Here is a 25,832-nt window from a genome sequence, read left to right on the forward strand (position 1 = left end):
TGAAAAACAATTGCTTGAGGAACAATTGCATTTGCATAATGTTACCTTGTAAGAGAGGAGGGAATGTTTTTGTTGTTTCACGCTCATTGAACTCAATTATCATTAATTTGAGAAACAGTCGCAAATTTTTACCTGCCTGAACTTCTTACGAAAGGTTTTTATTATATCCTCTTGAGCATTTTGAAAAAGCAGTTTTCTCTACTGTATCCTTCCTCTTTTGGGAGCTCGACAATAGTTACACTGTAATACAGCAATAATGGTTTTATGCAAAGTACATAAAATAGTTTACGTGTAGGGAGAGCTTCGATAGAATGCAAATTCAGTATTTATTGGTTCAAGTGTACAGGTGTTGATGTTATTTGGCAGTTGCGTTACAGCGGTCATTTTCACCCTCTACACTATTACAGACTTCCCCTCGTCTAATTATTGCCGCCTGCAAGAGATATTAGTCTATTACAGATAGAGAGAGAGAGAGATAGGGGTGATGAAAGAGAGAGAGAGAGGAGATGAGAGAGAGAGAGAGAGAGAGAGAGAGAGAGGGAGATGAGAGAGAGAGAGAGAGAGAGAGAGAGAGAGAGAGAGAGAGAGAGAGAGAGAGAGATAGGGGTGATGAGAGAGAGAGCATATGATGAGAGGGACAGATAACATACGGCGCGAGGAAAAGGCAACCTGTCCATGAAAAAAGAATGATAAAAAACATTAAAGGGGAACAGAAGGAACAGAGAAGCGCTAAAGGAAAGATGTGCCAGTAACCTCTGTCCTATCACCTTTTACAGAGGGATTGTGTGGACATGCATAGACAGATAAAGAAAGTCCCGTTGGAGGAGAAGCTTCACCATGGCGACCAGGAGGCAATGGAGATAAAATAAGACAAAAAAAGACACAAAGAAAGAGTGGAAAGAGTAGAAGAATGAATTCAGGGGGACAGGGGAGAGGAGTGACTTAGACATGATGCCCCTGATGAACAGTGACACACGTTTCACTGGCAGGCAATGATATTTTGTTTTTTAAAATCTAGAATGGAACCCCCAGTGCTGATCCTAACATACATGCCTTAATTTGTTGGCAGGTGTTACCTCTTAGAATTACTGTCCTCACAATGTCAAAATCCCAACCAGATAATGACGTAACATTTCAACAAAACCACACCTGCCTTTCATTTTGCAGAATATTAAAAAAAAGTTTAAAAAAACAAACTTTTATTGCATGATTCATTTTCGTGACGTGTCTTTACGAGAGGGTGGTTGGATTGCCCCTGGAAAAGTGCTGTCAGCTGAATTTAAATTAATCAACTTATTGATTGGTTTGTCAAAACTCGATGCTAACGGCGCTCTTGTCATTATCAATCAAGTCTCTGATCTGCCCTCCAACACTGGGTCTGAGTGAGAGGAAGAGAGGAGAGGCTCTGAGCCTCTGCAGGGGCCAAAGCTCTGTGTGCTCCCCAGGGAGAACGTATTGATCAACTCACCACTATTACTGTTTAATAGTGTGTAAACAAGGTGGCCAGATGAAACACTGCAGTGCATTAACCTCTCTCTCTTTGTCTCTCATCTCTTTTCACCTTTCCACCTCCCATCTGCTTTCTAATGCTCATCCACCAATCGACCCTATTTATGTTTTCGTCAATCTGTCTTTGTGTTGGTTTCTTTCGCTTGCTCCACCTCTGCCCATGTTTTTCTCTCTCCCTCTCCTCCTGTTTCTCTACCATTCTCTATCCCCCCTATTCATCTGTTCCTCCAACAGGGAATCTGGAGTTGTATCCACGGGGTCCAGATCGAGGAGAACAAGTCGGCCATGGACTCTCCATCGGCCACCATGAACATGAACATGAACAACACCCACTCCAACATCCTGCGACTGCTCCGCACAGCCAAGGACATGACCGCCATCCCGGGGGTCAACGGCTCGCCACACACGCACGGCGCCCTGGACTACGGTGGCCACCACCGTGGCGAGTCGCCCAGCATCTACGACGTCTCCGAGCACCGGCGCAGCTTGCAAGAGCGAAAGGCCCCGCCGCCGCCCTACCTGCCTGAGGACAACATGTTCAGCGACTACATCAGCGAGGTGGAGAGGACTTTTGGCAACTTGCCCCTGAAGGACAACAACCTGTACCAGGACCATTACCTGCACCACCACTCAGGTCCGGGACCTGGGCTGGCTCTGGGTATGTCCGGCCCCCCGCCTAACAGGCCGAGTAGCTTAGGCAGTACCAGTTCATTGGAGGGAGGGATGTTTGATTGTGACAGTTTAGGGGGAGGGGTAGCTCCCATATTCACCACACAGCCCCGCGTTGCCTCCCTGACTCACAGGAACACCAATAAGTTTGACCTGATCGCTGGCCACACCTCGGCCTCAGGCTCCGGTCAGCAGGGGGGTCAGTTCAAGTCGAACGACCTCTACGGGAGGTTCTCCTTCAAAGGCGGGGCGTCCAGTTCTGGGTTTATCGACAGGGGTGGTCACGACAGATACTGCATGGGTGGAGGAGGAGGGGGTGGCGGGGGCTCGGGGGGCGATGATGTGTCGGATATCTCCTCACACACCATCACCTACGGCAATCTGGAGGGCAACGCCAAGAGGCGTAAACAGTACAGGGACAGCTTGAAAAAGAGGCCCGCCTCAGCCAAATCCAGACGGGAGCAAGACGAGATTGATTACCGGAGGCGAGCCCACCACCATCACACCGTCCACCACCACTTCTCCCGCGGGCCCCTGGGACACCGCTCGGCCTCCCCACCCCTGGTCCCCTCTGAGCGGAAGAGAGGAGGTGGAGGAGGAGGGGGTAACTCTTCACCTTACTTATTCCGCGACAAAGAAAATCTGAGGGAGTTCTATGCGGAGCAGGTCCATTCCAAGGAGGGCTCTGCCAAGTGGGAGCATGTGGATGTGTCCGACGGGCCTTGTCCGATGGGCGGTAGGGGAGGAGTCGCTGGCGGTAGGGGAGGAGTCGCTGACGGTAGTAGTGGTAGTGGCATTTGTAAGAGCCTAGTGCCTGTGGAGGATTTCCTGAAAGGTAACAAACCCAAGAAGTCAGAGGGTAAAAGTGGCGTAGTCGGAGGAATGGGCTTGGGTTTGTCAGGGCAACAGGCCCACACGTGTTGGGAGAAGAACATGTCTGAGGTGGGGGGTGGAGGCATAGCAGGTGGTGACTGGGAGTGTCGGAATCACAGTGGTGGTGGTGGTGGCGGGGGAGGAGGAGGGAAGTCCATCACTCACCATGGGGGAGGGGGCACCTGTACGCATGGGAGCGCTAGTGGCGGAGGGGGTGGGGGTGCTAGTGCCGGAGGGGGAAATAGTCGTCCAAGCTCTGCTACTTGCAAACGGTGTGAGTCGTGTAAGAAACCAGGCAACCTGTATGACATCAGTGAAGATAACCTCATATTTAGCCAGATGGGGGGTGGAGGGGGGAAGAGTGGTGACGCGGGGGGTGCTGGCCAATCACAAAGTCATGTACAGCGCAGGAAGCTAGGGCCAGGTGGGCGGGTGTTACGGAGACAACACTCCTACGACACGTTTGTGGATTTGCAGAAGGGTGGGGGTGGCGGACGCATGGGCGGGGGTGGAGGAGGAGCTGGAGGAGGAGGGGGAGGGGGGCAGCTCCTCCCACCCAGAAGCGTGAGCTTGAAAGACAAAGACCGCTACATGGAGGGAGTTAGCCCGTACGCCCAAATGTTTGCCCAGTACGCGGAGAGGGACAGAGATAGTCCTTCCTTTTTCAGTCGCGGAGGTAGTGAGCGGGAGAGGGCGAAAGGAGGCTCCTCCTTCAGTTTGTTCCGAGGCGACCGAGGCGAAGGTGGGTTGCACCGTCGGTCGGTGGGGGAGAAAGACATGAGGGACAGGGATAGAAGAATGATGGGAGGTGGAGGTGGTGGGGGCGGTAGTGGCAAATGGGCCGGGACTTACTCCTTGTCTAAATCTCTCTACCCAGATAAGGTGACCCAGAACCCCTTCATCCCAACCTTCGGCGACGACCAGTGTCTATTACATGGCGGAAAACCGTACTACGTCAAAATGTCTCCACAGCAACAGCAACAACCGCCACAGCATCTCCTCAACAACAGCCGCGGGGACTTCCGAGGCTCCATGGGGTGCCTTCATATTTTCCGGCGTCAGCCACGACGGGGGTCATGTCCAACGTGACCCCCAGGTTCCCCAATGATCTGTGTCTCGGGGGAGGGTTGGGGGGGCCCATGGGGAACCACCATGGCCCCAGACTGGGAGGCAACAAGCTACTGCCAGTCAGGGACGGGGGGTTAGGGTTGGTGGGGCAGGGCGGCCAGACACCCTTCAATGGCTCGAGCAACGGCCACGTTTACGAGAAGCTCTCCAGCATCGAGTCTGACGTCTGAAAGAAAGAGATGGAGCTAGAGAACAGGATAATTGCTTCTCCGTCTGAGGAGAACGAATAGACGCTACATTGTGTACATCGTTCTCATATTTCTAACTGAGGAAGGTTAGTTGGACAATGGACACTGCGGACAGAGTGAAGGAGAGTGAAGGAACTGTCAAGTGTAACAGAAAGCGACACGACTTCTAATGAGGAAATGAACGGATTCTGCTGCTTGACTCTGAGACTGTGAGGGAGGAGGAGAGAAATCTCTCCTCCGTTTCTCCTCTCCTTCTTCACTCCCTCTTTTATCTTTCCCTCTCTTCCGCTCGCCTGCTGTTCCTTACACCAAAACAAACGTTTTGCTTAGCTATCAGAAATACAATCAAATGAATGAAAAATTGAATACTTTTCTTGAAGTAACAGGGTAAACTAACAATAATTGTATTGATAATGTTGTTAATGATATTATTGAATATAATTCAATTGTTTAACGTGTTCAGTTTGGGCTCGTTTTCTTTTTCTTTTCTTTTTTTTATAGTTCATGTTGTTATATATTTGTACTGTTGTTAATTATTTGCTAGGCCACCATATTACAGGAGACTAATAGACTATTTGTTAGGAAGAAATGTTACTTAAGTACCAATACTTGTAGGTAATTCAGATTTCTTCTTAATTCTTGATTATCCATATTTTCTGTTCTTGGAGTGTGCTGTGAAAAAATGTACTCTATGTGAAAGGCATGATTTGCTGAGTACATTTTCCATATACTTGACATCTTACAGTGAAGGAGAAAGTACTTATGTGGCATCATACTGGTTTGCCGTTTAGATTTCTTGTTTTGCCTGGCAGTAAGTCGGGAGTAGTGGTGATCTCAGATACCGAGCGGGATGTGCCTTACTGAATCCGCTACAATCATAAAGATATGAAGACTCCTCCTCCTATCGGTAGAAAGGGTGTTCAGTCTGTAGACAATTCAGTTATTAACTAGTAATTCATAAAGTGGTTATCGTGTTCGCTGAGAATCCGCTTAGCTGAGATTTTGCTTTAAACGAGATCCGCCCACCTGAAAGGAGAGATAGTTGCATCATGGAAGATGTAGTTTTCTGCTCGTTTCACTCGGGTGCTAGTCAAGAGGCTCTTATCTCACCCTTTAGCTTTCCATAAATCATTTGATTTAATATTTTAAATACCAACATATCACAAGTCCCCCTTATATACCCAAAATGTAAACTATCAATTACACTTATTAAAATTTTCGTTTTTTTTTTTTTTTTACTTTTAACTTGGCATAGATGCAGTATTTGATAAATATATGTAATTCCCCTTGAATGCCTATATGTTGCTGGGAAGTGATTCAATGGAGTTGGTTTCAATAGGACTTGACAGTTTTCTACTTTTAAGATATGGTCTTGATGGAATGTTGGACCATGGTCTGGGAATGGAGGGACGGACAGCAGGACGTGTTAGTTATTTCATTTTGTATCATGGCAGTAAGCTGTTGCTGCTATATTATCGAGACACATTTATTAGAAGGGGGATGGGTGGGGAGTGGTGTGCTGTGCTGTGAACACAGGGAGGAAAGGAAGTTTCAGTTGGTTTATTCATTTCCTTTCACCCAATCGCTGTGCTGTTACTGTACTGTATACTGTATGTCTCTCCTTAATTCACGTCAAGGACTTGATCAAACCGCTAATCATGTTTGACTTACTTAGAATGTGTTAGAATTTCTGAGATAATTCAGATATCACTAAAGGTGGTCACTTGATATGGGGATTGGGGAGAATAATCGCTATTTCACTATTTGTTAGCTTTTTTTCTTTCCTTGTGAATACCAACACAGATCAATCACTTTATACAGGCCACACAAGACAGCCTGGATGTAACATTCAGTAAATCTCAGTAAACTTTCAACATTATTCCGGAGATGATTATGGAATGTTTTGGCAACTTCCATCAATGGCTTGATACATAAGAAGGATAAAAGGACAATAACGTTTGTAAAGCTTGAGTACTTGACCAGGGCATGATTACCATTAGCCTAGTATTAGCAAGAATTCTTCATCTCTGCGTTTAAAATAAAACCTTGTTTGAATAATTCTGTATATTTCAACCAGAACAACCACTTTTCATCTATCAGGGCAAATCTCTTATGAATTTACAAATGTGATTGAAGGCACTGGACAGTATTTTCCTTTTGGAAAATAGTCCTCACAACTATCCTGGAAGGTACTTGGTGGACGGTGGAGAAAAGCAAACCGATGCCATGATTAAAATGAGAAGAAGAAAAAAAGTTGAATCTCCATATAGTGTGGAAAGTAACGTTGTTTCCCCTATTCTATAAGCATTGAGGCCAGTGGTTTGTTTATCATGCCTTTGCCAATGTCTCTGGGTCGCTTCCATCAATGACAACCTCATGTCCATGGAAGATGACCTCAAAGCCACTACGTATCACAGACAGATATCCAGGTCCACGCTGTATTTGTGTTCACCTCCATGTAATTGTTGTAATATACAATTTAGGACCCCCCCCCCCATATCTTCATTTTATTTATTCTATTTATGAATTACTTTAAGTTATAGCTGTCTGAAATATTACATTGCTTAGTGATTTTCATTTTGCCAAACCAGATTGTACGATCTAAGCACAATCAGTGTTATTGATTAGTTGATCAATACTTGTACATCCCTATTGACACTTGGAAAGATTTTTCCTGCTTTCGTGACTGTCAAGTCAGTGTGTATGATATGGAGTCAGTGTATAAGGACATGTGTTCGTAAGGACATGCATGCATCAGTGGAATTGTTTTAGTTTCCTTTTTTTACTGAGACTCTATTTTATCCCAAAAGTGGGTGTTTGGGAATGATATCTGGACTTTTTAATCAATTTCATTTATTCTGATCCTTGTTGGTGTGTGTTTGTCTCTGTAAAAAGACAAATATAATTTTGCTCTCAAAATTGTCGTTATTTTAAAATATTTCAAATTCAGTAAACAGATTTGTCAATAGGAATAATTGCTATGACAAAAATAGTTTCAACAGATTTATTATGGAACCAGGAGAAGTTTAAGAAGAGAAGTTCAGGCATCTCTGCGCCTCTTGATGTTTGGTTGTAAATGCCTGTGAATGAGGTGAAGGTATTGGTATTATTAAATGCCTGTGAATGAGGTGAAGGTATTGGTATTATTAAATGCCTGTGAATGAGGTGAAGGTATTGGTATTATTAAATGCCTGTGAATGAGGTGAAGGTATTGGTATTATTAAATGCCTGTGAATGAGGTGAAGGTATTGGTATTATTAAATGCCTGTGAATGAGGTGAAGGTATTGGTATTATTAAATGCCTGTGAATGAGGTGAAGGTATTGGTATTATTAAATGCCTGTGAATGAGGTGAAGGTATTGGTATTATTAAATGCCTGTGAATGAGGTGAAGGTATTGGTATTATTAAATGCCTGTGAATGAGGTGAAGGTATTGGTATTATTAAATGCCTGTGAATGAGGTGAAGGTATTGGTATTATTAAATGCCTGTGAATGAGGTGAAGGTATTGGTATTATTAAATGCCTGTGAATGAGGTGAAGGTATTGGTATTATTAAATGCCTGTGAATGAGGTGAAGGTATTGGTATTATTAAATGCCTGTGAATGAGGTGAAGGTATTGGTATTATTAAATGCTTGTGAATGAGGTGAAGGTATTGGTATTATTAAATGCCTGTGAATGAGGTGAAGGTATTGGTATTATTAAATGCCTGTGAATGAGGTGAAGGTATTGGTATTATTAAATGCCTGTGAATGAGGTGAAGGTATTGGTATTATTAAATGCCTGTGAATGAGGTGAAGGTATTGGTATTATTAAATGCCTGTGAATTAGGTGAAGGTATTGGTATTATTAAATGCCTGTGAATGAGGTGAAGGTATTGGTATTATTAAATGCCTGTGAATGAGGTGAAGGTATTGGTATTATTAAATGCCTGTGAATGAGGTGAAGGTATTGGTATTATTAAATGCCTGTGAATGAGGTGAAGGTATTGGTATTATTAAATGCCTGTGAATGTGGTGAAGGTATTGGTATTATTAAATGCCTGTGAATGAGGTGAAGGTATTGGTATTATTAAATGCCTGTGAATGAGGTGAAGGTATTGGTATTATTAAATGCCTATGAATGAGGTGAAGGTATTGGTATTATTAAATGCCTGTTTATTGGTATAACGTTTTTATGAAGTGATGAACCAGCTTTGATTTTCAATGTATTTGCTTGTTTTTTCCCTACAACCTCTCTTTCTTCAGTAAGTTGCTTTCCCTCTTTCTCTCTCTTTCTCTCTCTCTTTCTTTCTTTCTTTCTTTCTTTCTTTCTTTCTGTTGTTGTATGTGCCTCAGTACATGCGCTTGATTACCTCTGTGTGTGTGTGTGTGTGTGTGTGTGTGTGTGTGTGTGTGTGTGTGTGTGTGTGTGTGTGTGTGTGTGTGTGTGTGTGTGTGTGTGTGTGTGTGTGTGTGTGTGTGTGTGTGTGTGTGTGTGTGTGTGTGTGGAAAAGAAAGCACGAAAGAGAGAACTGTTGACTGATGTTCTGCATTGTAGTGCTGTATGTAAATAACTTACCTCCCTCTAGCAGACTTTTAATAAAAGTGTACAAAATGGCTGAAAGTAAGAACCTTTTGGGTGACATCTTTGATTTGAAGGTTCCCTGCTAAAATTGTTTTATAAAAAATGAAAGGCCACATATGTGCAAGCTTGTAATTTGTTGAAAGAGTGCACACCTAAAGTAGTAGAGACTATTTTTACAGCAAGTTGATGAATTTCCTTTAACTTTCATTTGGTAAAAGACCGGCATACACACTTGTTTTTGTTACACAACTAACGGTAGTGACATTAGTGGCTATTACATAAGCACAACATCATGACTCTCTACTACATTTTTACAAGTTATAATTTTTCTTCTTTGGCAACCCTTTAATTTATGTGTTTCCAAGTAGAAAATTATAACACAACCATTTCTAGAACTGTACAGATTGTGAAAATGTATATATGACTAAACATTTCAGTCACTCTTTAATTTTTGTATGGGAAGAAATGACATGTGTTAAAGAATAATAACAAATGTGATTAAATATTTAATACAATTTAAAATGAGGATAATTAAACACAGTCGATGTGAAAATAAGTGCTAAGAAATATTCTTCTTTTGTCTCTTTGTACAAAACAAAGTGTTGAGTATTAATAAAAAAAACATGAAATCATGTAATTTGTGAAATTCCTACGTTTTCTTATTTTTCCTTTCTAAACAGATTTCAACATTCATTCATGGTCTCTCATTTGTCTGCGATTCATGATAATGTACATGTTTTTGTATATATTGGAATTATCTGGCTCGAAGGACTAATACCTTAAAGGGTCATTCAGCAGTTAAAACAATAGAAAAGTGTCCTCCCCACCCCTGTTTTGTTTTTTTAATTGTTTTATAATGGGGCTGGAGAATTGTAACCACTTTCAACTTCCTGAACAGAGCTATGGATGGATGCAAGGACTTACCAGCCATGATATCAATATTATAGTTGTAACCATGTTTTGACTCAATATAGTGTTTGTTGAAATGTAATTTGTTTACAAATATTGGAGTAAAACAAGCTTATATTTTGGCTTCTGGTGGGGTACAACAGCTCATGAGACTTATGTTCTTCAAGAATCAATGGGTACATATCAAGTCCAAAAATTGATGTATTAACTGCAGATTGCCCCTTTAAAGGTGTCGGGCCCTTTCAAGTGTTCTCAGATTCATCTGTCATTTAAATGGCCGGTATCACTCCTCCTCTTTAATCCTGTTGCTGTATTGTCACTTTCATCCAGGACACCTGTCCATCCTCCCGTTCCACTCGTCCCCTTACCTTTCATCTTGTCTCTCTGTAGCTCTCTCATTTTTGTATCTTTCTGTCTGTTTTTTTTCTTTCACAAGTAGAACACTGAAATGAGATTGAGGTTACTCAAGATGTTGGAGAGGCAGGTTTGTAGGCCAGGACAGACAGAGAGGGAGGTGACGAATGACACACTGATAAAAAGTGAACCAGTAGGATGTTGTATACAGAATTTGAAAGACTCCAAATCCTCCTCCTGAGACTCTCTATCTGCCTCTCTTTCTTCTGAAAGAGCTCTGACCAGCAACAAGGGAGATATTTAAAGAAACCAGTCATCCACAAAACCCTCTTTGAGATTTTGGTCAAGCATATCTCTGTCTATATTCGTATAATTCAATATCTCTGCTATGGATCCTATGTCATTGAGAGATAAATAATTAGCTAGTGCTATGAACAACACTGATAGAACAAGAACACATTGATAGAACACATTGCAACACATATAACTACTTGACAATTAACCGTTACCTAGCAACTGGCTCTTTTTTCAAGAGATGGGGAGAGTTGAGGATTTATACTGTATAGTCTCACTGTTTTAGTGGATTGGATGGGAAAATGAATCAACATACAATACCAAAATGGAAAGTACAGCCTGAGCCAAACATCTACAGAGAGAGGGAGAGAGCGAGAGCGAGAGAAATGGGGGATGGAATGCAGATTAAGAAGTAGAGATGAAAGACTGAAGCCCCGCTTATACCTGATGCTAACATTGGTTGTGTGTCCTAATCTTGTCCACATTCTGATTGTGCATACATTTTTGTGTCTGCATTGTGACCACATTTTCTGATCCATCCCTGTATGCAAATTATTTCACAGCTATTCTTTCTAATAATAAGTTATTTATTTGAAGACATGTTGGTGGCATAAGTCAATGGTGCAGCCTGTCAATGATGTTAGAGGCCGGTATAATTATGATTTAAGTGGTTTCACTGCCCAGAATGGTCTACACAATGCGTCTTTTAATCGTGTAAACCTGTCTAAAAATGCGGGATCAATCAGAATGTGGACAAGATCAGGAAAAAGGACGCATGTTAGAACCAGGTATAAACAGGGCCAGAGAGAAACAACGGAGGATGACAAGCAGAGATGGGAAAGTAGAGGCAGGTTGGAAAGAGGGAATGAGAAAGACGGAACATTTTATACTGCGGCTCTGTGGATGACAAGCAAGAGTCGGGGAAGAGGAGAGGAGAGAAGGAACGGTTGCTGTAGAAACGCTTGGCAAAGTTTTAATGAGGGCACAAAGTTCGATCCTTATGCCCACAACACATCCACACTCACACACACACAGTATATATACCAGCTGGCTTTAGTATTACACTTTGTGACTACAGCTAACGGGAAAAAAAGATCTACAAACTTTCACAGATCCCTCTAACACCAAAGTCCCAAACGAATAACAGGATAGGGAGTCACCCTTTAAAGTCAGATATCAAAACTTAACAATGTGGCATACAACATCCTCTCCAATAGTAGCATTTTGTTCTATTGTGTATTGTTAATGTGGTACTCTAAAATCAATTGTGTGGCAATTGGTTTTGAATCTAATGATGATCACGCTTCCATGCAAATGACTGAATTATTCTCATGGCCATGCAGCCACAGTTGGCTAGTTCTGAATGAGATGATCAGACAGTTGAGACTTGATGAGATTGTTTAATGAATATATCATTGCTCTCTCATGGGTTGATACACATAACTACAGATGCACATCTTTGTTAATAATGAAGCAGAGATAGAGAATACATACATGTTACATCAACTTTCTACAATATATATCAGATGTTGATACATTATAGTTATTTGCAGACTCTATTTCGTTAATTTCTCGCTCTTTCACCTTTGACCTCTCACCTCACACTGAACTTAGAACCCTAACACTAACTTTCCTACTATCACACTCCTCCGTAGTCCACAATCCCTCCCGCTATCTCTCACTCGCACTCTCCAGCATCCTAACTTGTCCGTTGTTGTATACTCTCACCCTCCTCCTCCTCACCACCCTAGTCCCCCTCACAGGGACCGCCTTCTTCAAGGTGTACCTCGTCAGTCTCGCTGCGCCACCTCTCATGCTCCGAGGTGCCAGAGCCCTGCTACCGCCACCCCCTCCCTCCTCCCCCTCGTCCCGGTAGCCGTGGCGACGGAGGAATGGTTCCAAGGTTGCTAGGCGATGGGTGAGTTCCGTGATACGCCTGTGCAGCAGAGTGACTTCCCTGAAGAGATCGTTGAGCGACTCGGACAGAGGGCGCACCCTGCAGGACACAAAGAGTAACTTGGCAACAGGCACTTCAAACTGGCAATCAATCACACTTTAAGAACATGGACAGTAACTTCAAATTATTCATCTGCACTGGTCAATATTTTGTAGAGTCAAAACAGGAACTTAGCAACATCCATCTACAATGTCATTCACACAATGTTGGACAGATGAAATAACTTCATAGGCCGACATCTTCATTATAGAGACATACAGGGCCTTCAGAAAGTATTCACCCCCTTCACCTTTTCCACATTTTGTTGTGTTACAGCCTGAGTTTAAAATGGATTCAATTATTTTTTTTGGGGGGTGGGGTCACAAGCCTACACATACCACATAATGTCAAAGTAGAATTATGTTTTTAGACATTTTTGCAAATTAATTACAAATGAGAAGCTGAAAATGATAAGCCTTAATAAGTAAGGAGTAAACATTTTTTTCTTAGAACTACCCATCCCGGATCCGGTATATTTGTCATCAGCAACCGCTGAATAGCATAGCGCAACAGTCGTTGCATGGATCACTCTGTGACTAATAATCATGTTAGCATGATTTTTTAAATGACTACCTCCTCTCTGTACCCCAGTGAATTTCAAACACAGATTCAACCACAAAGACAAGGGAGGTTTTCCAATGCCTAGCAAAGAAGGGCACCTATTGGTAGATTGGTAAAATAAAAAATGCAGACATTGAATATCTTTGAGCATGGTGAACTTATTAATTACACTTTGGACTGTGTATCAATACACCTAGTCACTACAAAGGTAATACTGCAAAAATGTAGCAAAGAAATTCACTTTTTGTCCGGAATACAAAGTGTTGTGTTTGGGGCAAATCCAATGCAACACATTACTGAGTATCACTCTCCATATTTTGAAGCAAAGTGGTGGCTGTACCATGTTATGGGTATGCTTGTAATCGTTAAGGAGTTTTTCAGGATAAAAAAAATAAACAGAAATGGAGCTAAGCACAGAAAAAAACCTAGAGGAAAACCTGGTTCAGTCTGCTTTTCAACAGACACTGAGAGACAGTCACCTTTCAGCAGGACAATAACGGAAAACAAGGTCAAATATACACTGGAGTTGCTTACCAGGAAGACAGTGGATGTTCCTGAGCGGCTTAGTTACAGTTTTGTTTTAAATTGGCTTGAAAATCTATGGCAGGACTTGAAAATGGTTGTCTAGCAATGATCAACAACCAATTTGACAGCTTGAAGAATTTTAAATGGGCAAATATTGTACAATCCAGGTGTGGAAAGCTCTTAGGGACTTACCCAGAAAGACAGCTGTAATCGCTGCTAAAGGGGTTTCTAACATGTATTGACTCAGTGTGAATAATTATGCAAATGGGGTATTTCTGTATTTAATTTTCAGTACATTTGCAAAAATGTCTAAAAACATGTTTTACTTTGTCATTATGGAGTAATGTCTATAGACGGGGAAGAAAAAAATATACTTAATCTGTTTTGAATTCAGGCTGTAACACCACACACAACAATAAGTAAAGGGGTATGAATACTTTCTGAAAGTACTGTAAAATGGATTTGTACACTCTCTGTTGACCCATACCACAGTAAAGATGTCCCTCTAGTACTCCTACCTGGAGTAGTCAGGGAGCAGGGTGCTGGGCTGCGAGTGGAGTAGGGTCTTGATCTCGTTGAAGATGCGTTTTCCCCAGACGTCCAGGACTCTGGTCACACTGCGGACAGTGGTCACGTTCACACTCTCAGCTGCAACCACAACCCCAGAGGAAAGGAAGAAGAGACGTTGTGATGAAAGACCTGTCTTTTTCACTTCTGCTTTTGCTGTCCTTGACGTCAACTGAGTAGGCTGGATGGATGTTCTTATTTATTAGCTTACCTCCCTCCCGGTAGTTCCAGTACCCATAATCCAGTTCGTTCTCCTCGCCAACGGACTGGGCCATGGTCACCATGGCAGCCAGAAGCAGCAGCAGCATCACAGTTTGAGGGGCCATGATGAGAAGACACAGCCCTTTATGAAGAAGAAAAGGAAAACACAACAAGAATGATTGAAAGATATCTGCCAATTAGCCAAAATCAGTTCACTGTGACATTACAACAATTTGATTACATTCAGAAGACATAGGGAAAGTCAGAGACAGAGAGAAGAATCAGAAAGAGGGAGAGAGAGAGAGAGAGAGAGTGAAGAAAAAAATGTTTTCCCCCACACAATGCTGCCAACAGTTTCTCCGTGGCCCAGTTAAGAGTTGAAAACAGATCCACGTGCATGTTCACATGTTGGTTTGGTATAGGTCATCTTAGAAACCCTCTATATTACCTATGGGTCTTTGAAAGTCTCTCAAAGTATGTACAAGTGTGTTTTCAATACTGTGACTGAAAACAGGTAACATAGCCATTAATTTGTGGTCAGGACAGGAGTCGGACAGTCTTATGACCTGTTGGACTGAGCAAACTCAATTAGTTCATGTCAAAGCCTGAAGAAAATCTATTTTGTGTGAGGGACAGTGGGGCCTGTGTCTTCAGGACAGTGGTGTGATAGAAGGAGAATGACCATGTGTCCAACCAACCAGCAAGCAGTTTGAAGACCTTGATTGTATTGTATCGGTTCCAGAAACAAGGCTATGTAATGAGCAGGAAGGGGATTATACCCAGAACGGAGACCATGAGAAGGATTGGTAATCACTTGGAATGTTCTGGATATCTTAGATGATGACTCATGAAAGACGTCTCGTAAATGCTTTCATAAGAGGGTCTCGGGTTGCAGTTGGAACCTGACCAGAGGGAGAGTGGAATATACAAATTAACACCTATCCTCACAAGAAACAAGCTTTAAAAGCCATATCAGGCACGAAAAATTGCCAAAGACTCTAGTCACCCGAGACATTGACTGTTCAAAAAAAAAAAAAAAATGTATTTATATAGCCCTTCATACATCAGCTGATATCTCAAAGTGCTGTACAGAAACCCAGCCTAAAACCCCAAACAGCAAGCAATGCAGGTGTAGAAGCACGGTGGCTAGGAAAAACTCCCTAGAAAGGCCAAAACCTAGGAAGAAACCTAGAGAGGAACCAGGCAATGTGGGGTGGCCAGTCCTCTTCTGGCTGTGCCGGGTGGAGATTATAACAGAACATGGCCAAGATTTTCAAATGTTCATAAATGACCAGCATGGTCCAATAATAATAAGGCAGAACAGTTGAAACTGGAGCAGCATCACGGCCAGGTGGACTGGGGACAGCAAGGAGTCATCATGTCAGGTAGTCCTGAGGCATGGTCCTAGGGCTCAGGTCCTCCGAGAGAGAGAAAGAAAGAGAGAATTAGAGAGAGCAGACTTAAATTCACACAGGACACCGAATAGGGCAGGAGAAGTACTCCGAATATAACAAACTGACCCTAGCCCCCCGACACATAAACTACTGCAGCATAAATACTGGAGGCTGAGACAGGAGGGGTCAGGAGACACTGTGGCCCCATCCGAGGACACCCCCGGACAGGGGCAAACAGGAAGGATATAACCCCACCCACTTTGCCAAAGCACAGCCCCCACACCACTAGAGGGATATCTTCAACCACCAACTTACCATCCTGAGACGAGGCTGAGTATAGCCCACAAAGATCTCCGCCACGGCACAACCCAAGGGGGGGGGGGGCGCCAACCCAGACAGAAAGATCACATCAGTGACTCAACCCACTCAAGTGACGCACCCCTCCCAGGGACGGTATGAGAGAGCCCCAGTAAGCCAGTGACTCAGCCCCTGTAATAGGGTTAGAGGCAGAGAATCCCAGTGGAAAGAGGAGAACCGGCCAGGAAGAGACAGCAAGGGCGGTTCGTTGCTCCAGAGCCTTTCCGTTCACCTTCCCACTCCTGGGCCAGACTACACTCAATCATATGACCCACTGAAGAGATGAGTCTTCAGTAGAGACTTAAAGGTTGAGACCGAGTTTGTGTCTCTTACATGGGTAGGCAGACCATTCCATAAAAATGGAGCTCTATAGGAGAAAGCCCTGTCTCCAGCTGTTTGCTTAGAAATTCTAGGGACAATTAGGAGGCCTGCGTCTTGCGACCATAGCGTACGTGTAGGTATGTATGGCAGGACCAAATCAGAGAGATAGGTAGGAGCAAGCCCATGTAATGCTTTGTAGGTTAGCAGTAAAACCTTGAAATCAGCCCTTGCCTTGACAGGAAGCTAGTGTATATGATCACATTTTTTGGTTCTAGTCAGGATTCTAGCAGCCGTATTTAGCACTAACTGAAGTTTATTTAGTGCTTTATCCGGGTAGCCGGAAAGTAGAAAATTGCAGTAGTCAAACCTAGAAGTGACAAAAGCATGGATTAATTTTTCTGCATCATTTTTGGACAGAAAGTTTCTGATTTTTGCAATGTTACGTAGATGGAAAAAAGCTGCCCTTGAAATGGTCTTGATATGTTCTTCAAAAGAGAGATCAGGGTCCAGAGTAACGCCGAGGTCCTTCACCGTTTTATTTGAGACGACTGTACAACCATTAAGATTAATTGTCAGATTCAACAGAAGATCTCTTTGTTTCTTGGGACCTAGAACAAGCATCTCTGTTTGGTCCGAGTTTAGAAGTAGACAGTTTGCAGCCATCCAGCTCCTTATGTCTGAAACACAGGCTTCTAGAGAGGGCAATTTTGGGGCTTCACCATGTTTCATTGAAATGTAAAGCTGTGTGTCATCCGCATGCTCCCGTTCTGCAACAAGTCACTTTTCAGCTTTGTTTACATGTATATCATACTACCAGTCCCTTTTTATGTATGAACCCACCTCAACCACTCCAGTACCCCTGCATTGAATAAGGTACTGGTACTGACCTGTATATACTACCACTCCAGTATCCCTGCACATTGAATAAGGTACTGGTACTGACCTGTATATACTACCACTCCAGTATCCCTGCATTGAATAAGGTACTGGTACTGACCTGTATATACTACCACTCCAGTATCCCTGCACATTGAATAAGGTACTGGTACTGACCTGTATATACTACCACTCCAGTACCCCTAAATTGAATAAGGTACTGGTACTGACCTGTATATACTACCACTCCAGTATCCCTGCATTGAATAAGGTACTGGTACTGACCTGTATATACTACCACTCCAGTATCCCTGCACATTGAATAAGGTACTGGTACTGACCTGTATATACTACCACTCCAGTATCCCTGCACATTGAATAAGGTACTGGTACTGACCTGTATATACTACCACTCCAGTATCCCTGCACATTGAATAAGGTACTGGTACTGACCTGTATATACTACCACTCCAGTATCCCTGCACATTGAATAAGGTACTGGTACTGACCTGTATATACTACCACTCCAGTATCCCTGCATTGAATAAGGTACTGGTACTGACCTGTATATAATACCACTCCAGTATCCCTGCACATTGAATAAGGTACTGGTACTGACCTGTATATACTACCACTGCAGTATCCCTGCACATTGAATAAGGTACTGGTACTGACCTGTATATACTACCACTCCAGTATCCCTGCACATTGAATAAGGTACTGGTACTGACCTGTATATACTACCACTCCAGTATCCCTGCACATTGAATAAGGTACTGGTACTAACCTGTATATACTACAAATCCAGTATCCCTGCATTGAATAAGGTACTGCTACTGACCTGTATATACTACCACTCCAGTATCCCTGCATTGAATAAGGTACTGGTACTGACCTGTATATACTACCACTCCAGTATCCCTGCATTGAATAAGGTACTGCTACTGACCTGTATATACTACCACTCCAGTATCCCTGCACATTGAATAAGGTACTGGTACTGACCTGTATATACTACCACTCCAGTATCCCTGCATATTGAATAAGGTACTGGTACTGACCTGTATATACTACCACTCCAGTATCCCTGCATTGAATAAGGTACTGGTACTGACCTGTATATACTACCACTCCAGTATCCCTGCATATTGAATAAGGTACTGGTACTGACCTGTATATACTACCACTCCAGTATCCCTGCATTGAATAAGGTACTGGTACTGACCTGTATATACTACCACTCCAGTATCCCTGCACATTGAATAAGGTACTGGTACTGACCTGCATATACTACCACTCCAGTATCCCTGCATTGAATAAGGTACTGGTACTGACCTGTATATACTACCACTCCAGTATCCCTGCATTGAATAAGGTACTGGTACTGACCTGCATATACTACCACTCCAGTATCCCTGCATTGAATAAGGTACTGCTACTGACCTGTATATACTACCACTCCAGTATCCCTGCACATTGAATAAGGTACTGACACTGACCTGTATATACTACCACTCCAGTATCCCTGCATTGAATAAGGTACTGGTACTGACCTGTATATACTACCACTCCAGTATCCCTGCATATTGAATAAGGTACTGTCCTGTATATACTACCACTCCAGTATCCCTGCATTGAATAAGGTACTGGTACTGACCTGTATATACTACCACTCCAGTATCCCTGCATTGAATAAGGTACTGGTACTGACCTGCATATACTACCACTCCAGTATCCCTGCACAATGAATAAGGTACTGGTACTGACCTGTATATACTACCACTCCAGTATCCCTGCATATTGAATAAGGTACTGGTACTGACCTGTATATACTACCACTCCAGTATCCATGCACATTGAATAAGGTACTGGTACTGACCTGTATATACTACCACTCCAGTATCCCTGCATATTGAATAAGGTACTGTCCTGTATATACTACCACTCCAGTATCCCTGCATTGAATAAGGTACTGGTACTGACCTGCATATACTACCACTCCAGTATCCCTGCACATTGAATAAGGTACTGGTACTGTCCTGTATATACTACCACTCCAGTATCCATGCACATTGAATAAGGTACTGGTACTGACCTGTATATACTACCACTCCAGTCTCCCTGCATTGAATAAGGTACTGGTACTGACCTGAATATACTACCACTCCATATCCCTGCACATTGAATAAGGTACTGGTACTGACCTGTATATACTACCACTCCAGTATCCCTGCATTGAATAAGGTACTGGTACTGTCCTGTATATACTACCACTCCAGTATCCCTGCACATTGAATAAGGTACTGGTACTGACCTGTATATACTACCACTCCAGTATCCCTGCATTGAATAAGGTACTGGTACTGTCCTGTATATACTAACACTCCAGTATCCCTGCACATTGAATAAGGTACTGGTACTGTCCTGTATATACTACCACTCCAGTATCCCTGCATTGAATAAGGTACTGGTACTGACCTGTATATACTACCACTCCAGTATCCCTGCATATTGAATAAGGTACTGGTACTGACCTGCATATACTACCACTCCAGTATCCCTGCACATTGAATAAGGTACTGGTACTGACCTGTATATACTACCACTCCAGTATCCCTGCACATTGAATAAGGTACTGGTACTGACCTGTATATACTACCACTCCAGTATCCCTGCATATTGAATAAGGTACTGGTACTGACCTGTATATACTACCACTCCAGTATCCCTGCATTGAATAAGGTACTGGTACTGACCTGTATATACTACCACTCCAGTATCCCTGCATTGAATAAGGTACTGGTACTGTCCTGTATATAATACCACTCCAGTATCCATGCACATTGAATAAGGTACTGGTACTGTCCTGTATATACTACCACTCCAGTATCCCTGCACATTGAATAAGGTACTGGTACTGACCTGTATATACTACCACTCCAGTATCCCTGCACATTGAATAAGGTACTGGTACTGACCTGTATATACTACCACTCCAGTATCCCTGCATTGAATAAGGTACTGGTACTGACCTGTATATACTACCACTCCAGTATCCCTGCATATTGAATAAGGTACTGGTACTGTCCTGTATATACTACCACTCCAGTATCCCTGCATTGAATAAGGTACTGGTACTGACCTGCATATACTACCACTCCAGTATCCCTGCATTGAATAAGGTACTGGTACTGTCCTGTATATACTACCACTCCAGTATCCCTGCATTGAATAAGGTACTGGTACTGACCTGTATATACTACCACTCCAGTATCCCTGCATTGAATAAGGTACTGGTACTGACCTGCATATACTACCACTCCAGTATCCCTGCATTGAATAAGGTACTGCTACTGACCTGTATATACTACCACTCCAGTATCCCTGCATATTGAATAAGGTACTGGTACTGTCCTGTATATACTACCACTCCAGTATCCCTGCATTGAATAAGGTACTGGTACTGACCTGTATATACTACCACTCCAGTATCCCTGCATTGAATAAGGTACTGGTACTGACCTGTATATACTACCACTCCAGTATCCCTGCATTGAATAAGGTACTGGTACTGACCTGTATATACTACCACTCCAGTATCCCTGCACATTGAATAAGGTACTGGTACTGACCTGTATATACTACCACTCCAGTATCCCTGCATTGAATAAGGTACTGGTACTGACCTGTATATACTACCACTCCAGTATCCCTGCATTGAATAAGGTACTGGTACTGACCTGTATATACTACCACTCCAGTATCCATGCACATTGAATAAGGTACTGACACTGACCTGTATATACTACCACTCCAGTATCCATGCACATTGAATAAGGTACTGGTACTGACCTGTATATACTACCACTCCAGTATCCCTGCATATTGAATAAGGTACTGGTACTGTCCTGTATATACTACCACTCCAGTATCCCTGCATTGAATAAGGTACTGGTACTGACCTGTATATACTACCACTCCAGTATCCCTGCATTGAATAAGGTACTGGTACTGACCTGCATATACTACCACTCCAGTATCCCTGCACATTGAATAAGGTACTGGTACTGACCTGTATATACTACCACTCCAGTATCCCTGCATTGAATAAGGTACTGGTACTGACCTGTATATACTACCACTCCAGTATCCCTGCACATTGAATAAGGTACTGGTACTGACCTGCATATACTACCACTCCAGTATCCCTGCATTGAATAAGGTACTGGTACTGACCTGTATATACTACCACTCCAGTATCCCTGCATTGAATAAGGTACTGGTACTGACCTGCATATACTACCACTCCAGTATCCCTGCATTGAATAAGGTACTGCTACTGACCTGTATATACTACCACTCCAGTATCCCTGCACATTGAATAAGGTACTGACACTGACCTGTATATACTACCACTCCAGTATCCCTGCATTGAATAAGGTACTGGTACTGACCTGTATATACTACCACTCCAGTATCCCTGCATATTGAATAAGGTACTGTCCTGTATATACTACCACTCCAGTATCCCTGCATTGAATAAGGTACTGGTACTGACCTGTATATACTACCACTCCAGTATCCCTGCATTGAATAAGGTACTGGTACTGACCTGCATATACTACCACTCCAGTATCCCTGCACAATGAATAAGGTACTGGTACTGACCTGTATATACTACCACTCCAGTATCCCTGCATATTGAATAAGGTACTGGTACTGACCTGTATATACTACCACTCCAGTATCCATGCACATTGAATAAGGTACTGGTACTGACCTGTATATACTACCACTCCAGTATCCCTGCATATTGAATAAGGTACTGTCCTGTATATACTACCACTCCAGTATCCCTGCATTGAATAAGGTACTGGTACTGACCTGCATATACTACCACTCCAGTATCCCTGCACATTGAATAAGGTACTGGTACTGTCCTGTATATACTACCACTCCAGTATCCATGCACATTGAATAAGGTACTGGTACTGACCTGTATATACTACCACTCCAGTCTCCCTGCATTGAATAAGGTACTGGTACTGACCTGAATATACTACCACTCCATATCCCTGCACATTGAATAAGGTACTGGTACTGACCTGTATATACTACCACTCCAGTATCCCTGCATTGAATAAGGTACTGGTACTGTCCTGTATATACTACCACTCCAGTATCCCTGCACATTGAATAAGGTACTGGTACTGACCTGTATATACTACCACTCCAGTATCCCTGCATTGAATAAGGTACTGGTACTGTCCTGTATATACTAACACTCCAGTATCCCTGCACATTGAATAAGGTACTGGTACTGTCCTGTATATACTACCACTCCAGTATCCCTGCATTGAATAAGGTACTGGTACTGACCTGTATATACTACCACTCCAGTATCCCTGCATATTGAATAAGGTACTGGTACTGACCTGCATATACTACCACTCCAGTATCCCTGCACATTGAATAAGGTACTGGTACTGACCTGTATATACTACCACTCCAGTATCCCTGCACATTGAATAAGGTACTGGTACTGACCTGTATATACTACCACTCCAGTATCCCTGCATATTGAATAAGGTACTGGTACTGACCTGTATATACTACCACTCCAGTATCCCTGCATTGAATAAGGTACTGGTACTGACCTGTATATACTACCACTCCAGTATCCCTGCATTGAATAAGGTACTGGTACTGTCCTGTATATAATACCACTCCAGTATCCATGCACATTGAATAAGGTACTGGTACTGTCCTGTATATACTACCACTCCAGTATCCCTGCACATTGAATAAGGTACTGGTACTGACCTGTATATACTACCACTCCAGTATCCCTGCACATTGAATAAGGTACTGGTACTGACCTGTATATACTACCACTCCAGTATCCCTGCATTGAATAAGGTACTGGTACTGACCTGTATATACTACCACTCCAGTATCCCTGCATATTGAATAAGGTACTGGTACTGTCCTGTATATACTACCACTCCAGTATCCCTGCATTGAATAAGGTACTGGTACTGACCTGCATATACTACCACTCCAGTATCCCTGCATTGAATAAGGTACTGGTACTGTCCTGTATATACTACCACTCCAGTATCCCTGCATTGAATAAGGTACTGGTACTGACCTGTATATACTACCACTCCAGTATCCCTGCATTGAATAAGGTACTGGTACTGACCTGCATATACTACCACTCCAGTATCCCTGCATTGAATAAGGTACTGCTACTGACCTGTATATACTACCACTCCAGTATCCCTGCATATTGAATAAGGTACTGGTACTGTCCTGTATATACTACCACTCCAGTATCCCTGCATTGAATAAGGTACTGGTACTGACCTGTATATACTACCACTCCAGTATCCCTGCATTGAATAAGGTACTGGTACTGACCTGTATATACTACCACTCCAGTATCCCTGCATTGAATAAGGTACTGGTACTGACCTGTATATACTACCACTCCAGTATCCCTGCACATTGAATAAGGTACTGGTACTGACCTGTATATACTACCACTCCAGTATCCCTGCATTGAATAAGGTACTGGTACTGACCTGTATATACTACCACTCCAGTATCCCTGCATTGAATAAGGTACTGGTACTGACCTGTATATACTACCACTCCAGTATCCATGCACATTGAATAAGGTACTGACACTGACCTGTATATACTACCACTCCAGTATCCATGCACATTGAATAAGGTACTGGTACTGACCTGTATATACTACCACTCCAGTATCCCTGCATATTGAATAAGGTACTGGTACTGTCCTGTATATACTACCACTCCAGTATCCCTGCATTGAATAAGGTACTGGTACTGACCTGTATATACTACCACTCCAGTATCCCTGCATTGAATAAGGTACTGGTACTGACCTGCATATACTACCACTCCAGTATCCCTGCACATTGAATAAGGTACTGGTACTGACCTGTATATACTACCACTCCAGTATCCCTGCACATTGAATAAGGTACTGGTACTGACCTGTATATACTACCACTCCAGTATCCCTGCATTGAATAAGGTACTGGTACTGTCCTGTATATACTACCACTCCAGTATCCCTGCATTGAATAAGGTACTGGTACTGACCTGCATATACTACCACTCCAGTATCCCTGCACATTGAATAAGGTACTGGTACTGACCTGTATATACTACCACTCCAGTATCCCTGCACATTGAATAAGGTACTGGTACTGACCTGTATATACTACCACTCCAGTATCCCTGCATTGAATAAGGTACTGGTACTGTCCTGTATATACTACCACTCCAGTATCCCTGCACATTGAATAAGGTACTGGTACTGACCTGTATATACTACCACTCCAGTATCCCTGCATTGAATAAGGTACTGGTACTGTCCTGTATGTACTAACACTCCAGTATCCCTGCACATTGAATAAGGTACTGGTACTGTCCTGTATATACTACCACTCCAGTATCCCTGCATTGAATAAGGTACTGGTACTGACCTGTATATACTACCACTCCAGTATCCCTGCATATTGAATAAGGTACTGGTACTGACCTGCATATACTACCACTCCAGTATCCCTGCACATTGAATAAGGTACTGGTACTGACCTGTATATACTACCACTCCAGTATCCCTGCACATTGAATAAGGTACTGGTACTGACCTGTATATACTACCACTCCAGTATCCCTGCACATTGAATAAGGTACTGGTACTGACCTGTATATACTACCACTCCAGTATCCCTGCATTGAATAAGGTACTGGTACTGACCTGTATATACTACCACTCCAGTATCCCTGCATTGAATAAGGTACTGGTACTGTCCTGTATATACTACCACTCCAGGATCCATGCACATTGAATAAGGTACTGGTACTGTCCTGTATATACTACCACTTCAGTATCCCTGCACATTGAATAAGGTACTGGTACTGTCCTGTATATACTACCACTCCAGTATCCCTGCATTGAATAAGGTACTGGTACTGACCTGTATATACTACCACTCCAGTATCCCTGCATATTGAATAAGGTACTGGTACTGTCCTGTATATACTACCACTCCAGTATCCATGCACATTGAATAAGGTACTGGTACTGTCCTGTATATACTACCACTCCAGTATCCCTGCACATTGAATAAGGTACTGGTACTGTCCTGTATATACTACCACTCCAGTATCCCTCTATTGAATAAGGTACTGGTACTGACCTGTATATACTACCACTCCAGTATCCCTGCATTGAATAAGGTACTGGTACTGTCCTGTATATACTACCACTCCAGTATCCCTGCACATTGAATAAGGTACTGGTACTGTCCTGTATATACTACCACTCCAGTATCCCTGCACATTGAATAAGGTACTGGTACTGACCTGTATATACTACCACTCCAGTATCCCTGCATTGAATAAGGTACTGGTACTGTCCTGTATATACTACCACTCCAGTATCCCTGCACATTGAATAAGGTACTGGTACTGTCCTGTATATACTACCACTCCAGTATC

The 25,832-nt window shown here is 42.8% G+C and overlaps 1 protein-coding gene across 1 annotated transcript in view; it reads left to right on the forward strand.

Annotated features, from left to right (window-relative positions):
* LOC135536315 (glutamate receptor ionotropic, NMDA 2B-like) overlaps positions 1 to 8,009 on the forward strand; it is a 138,290-nt gene extending 130,281 nt beyond the window's left edge. Inside the window, 2 exon segments of the mRNA XM_064962676.1 lie at positions 1,744 to 4,087; positions 4,090 to 8,009. Of these exon segments, the coding sequence (XP_064818748.1) occupies positions 1,744 to 4,087; positions 4,090 to 4,349 (2,604 nt within the window). The 3' untranslated portion in view covers positions 4,350 to 8,009.
* Positions 8,010 to 25,832: the final 17,823 nt, after the last annotated feature.

This window comes from Oncorhynchus masou, chromosome 5 (assembly GCF_036934945.1).
Source record: "Oncorhynchus masou masou isolate Uvic2021 chromosome 5, UVic_Omas_1.1, whole genome shotgun sequence".
Taxonomy (NCBI): Eukaryota; Metazoa; Chordata; class Actinopteri; order Salmoniformes; family Salmonidae; genus Oncorhynchus; species Oncorhynchus masou.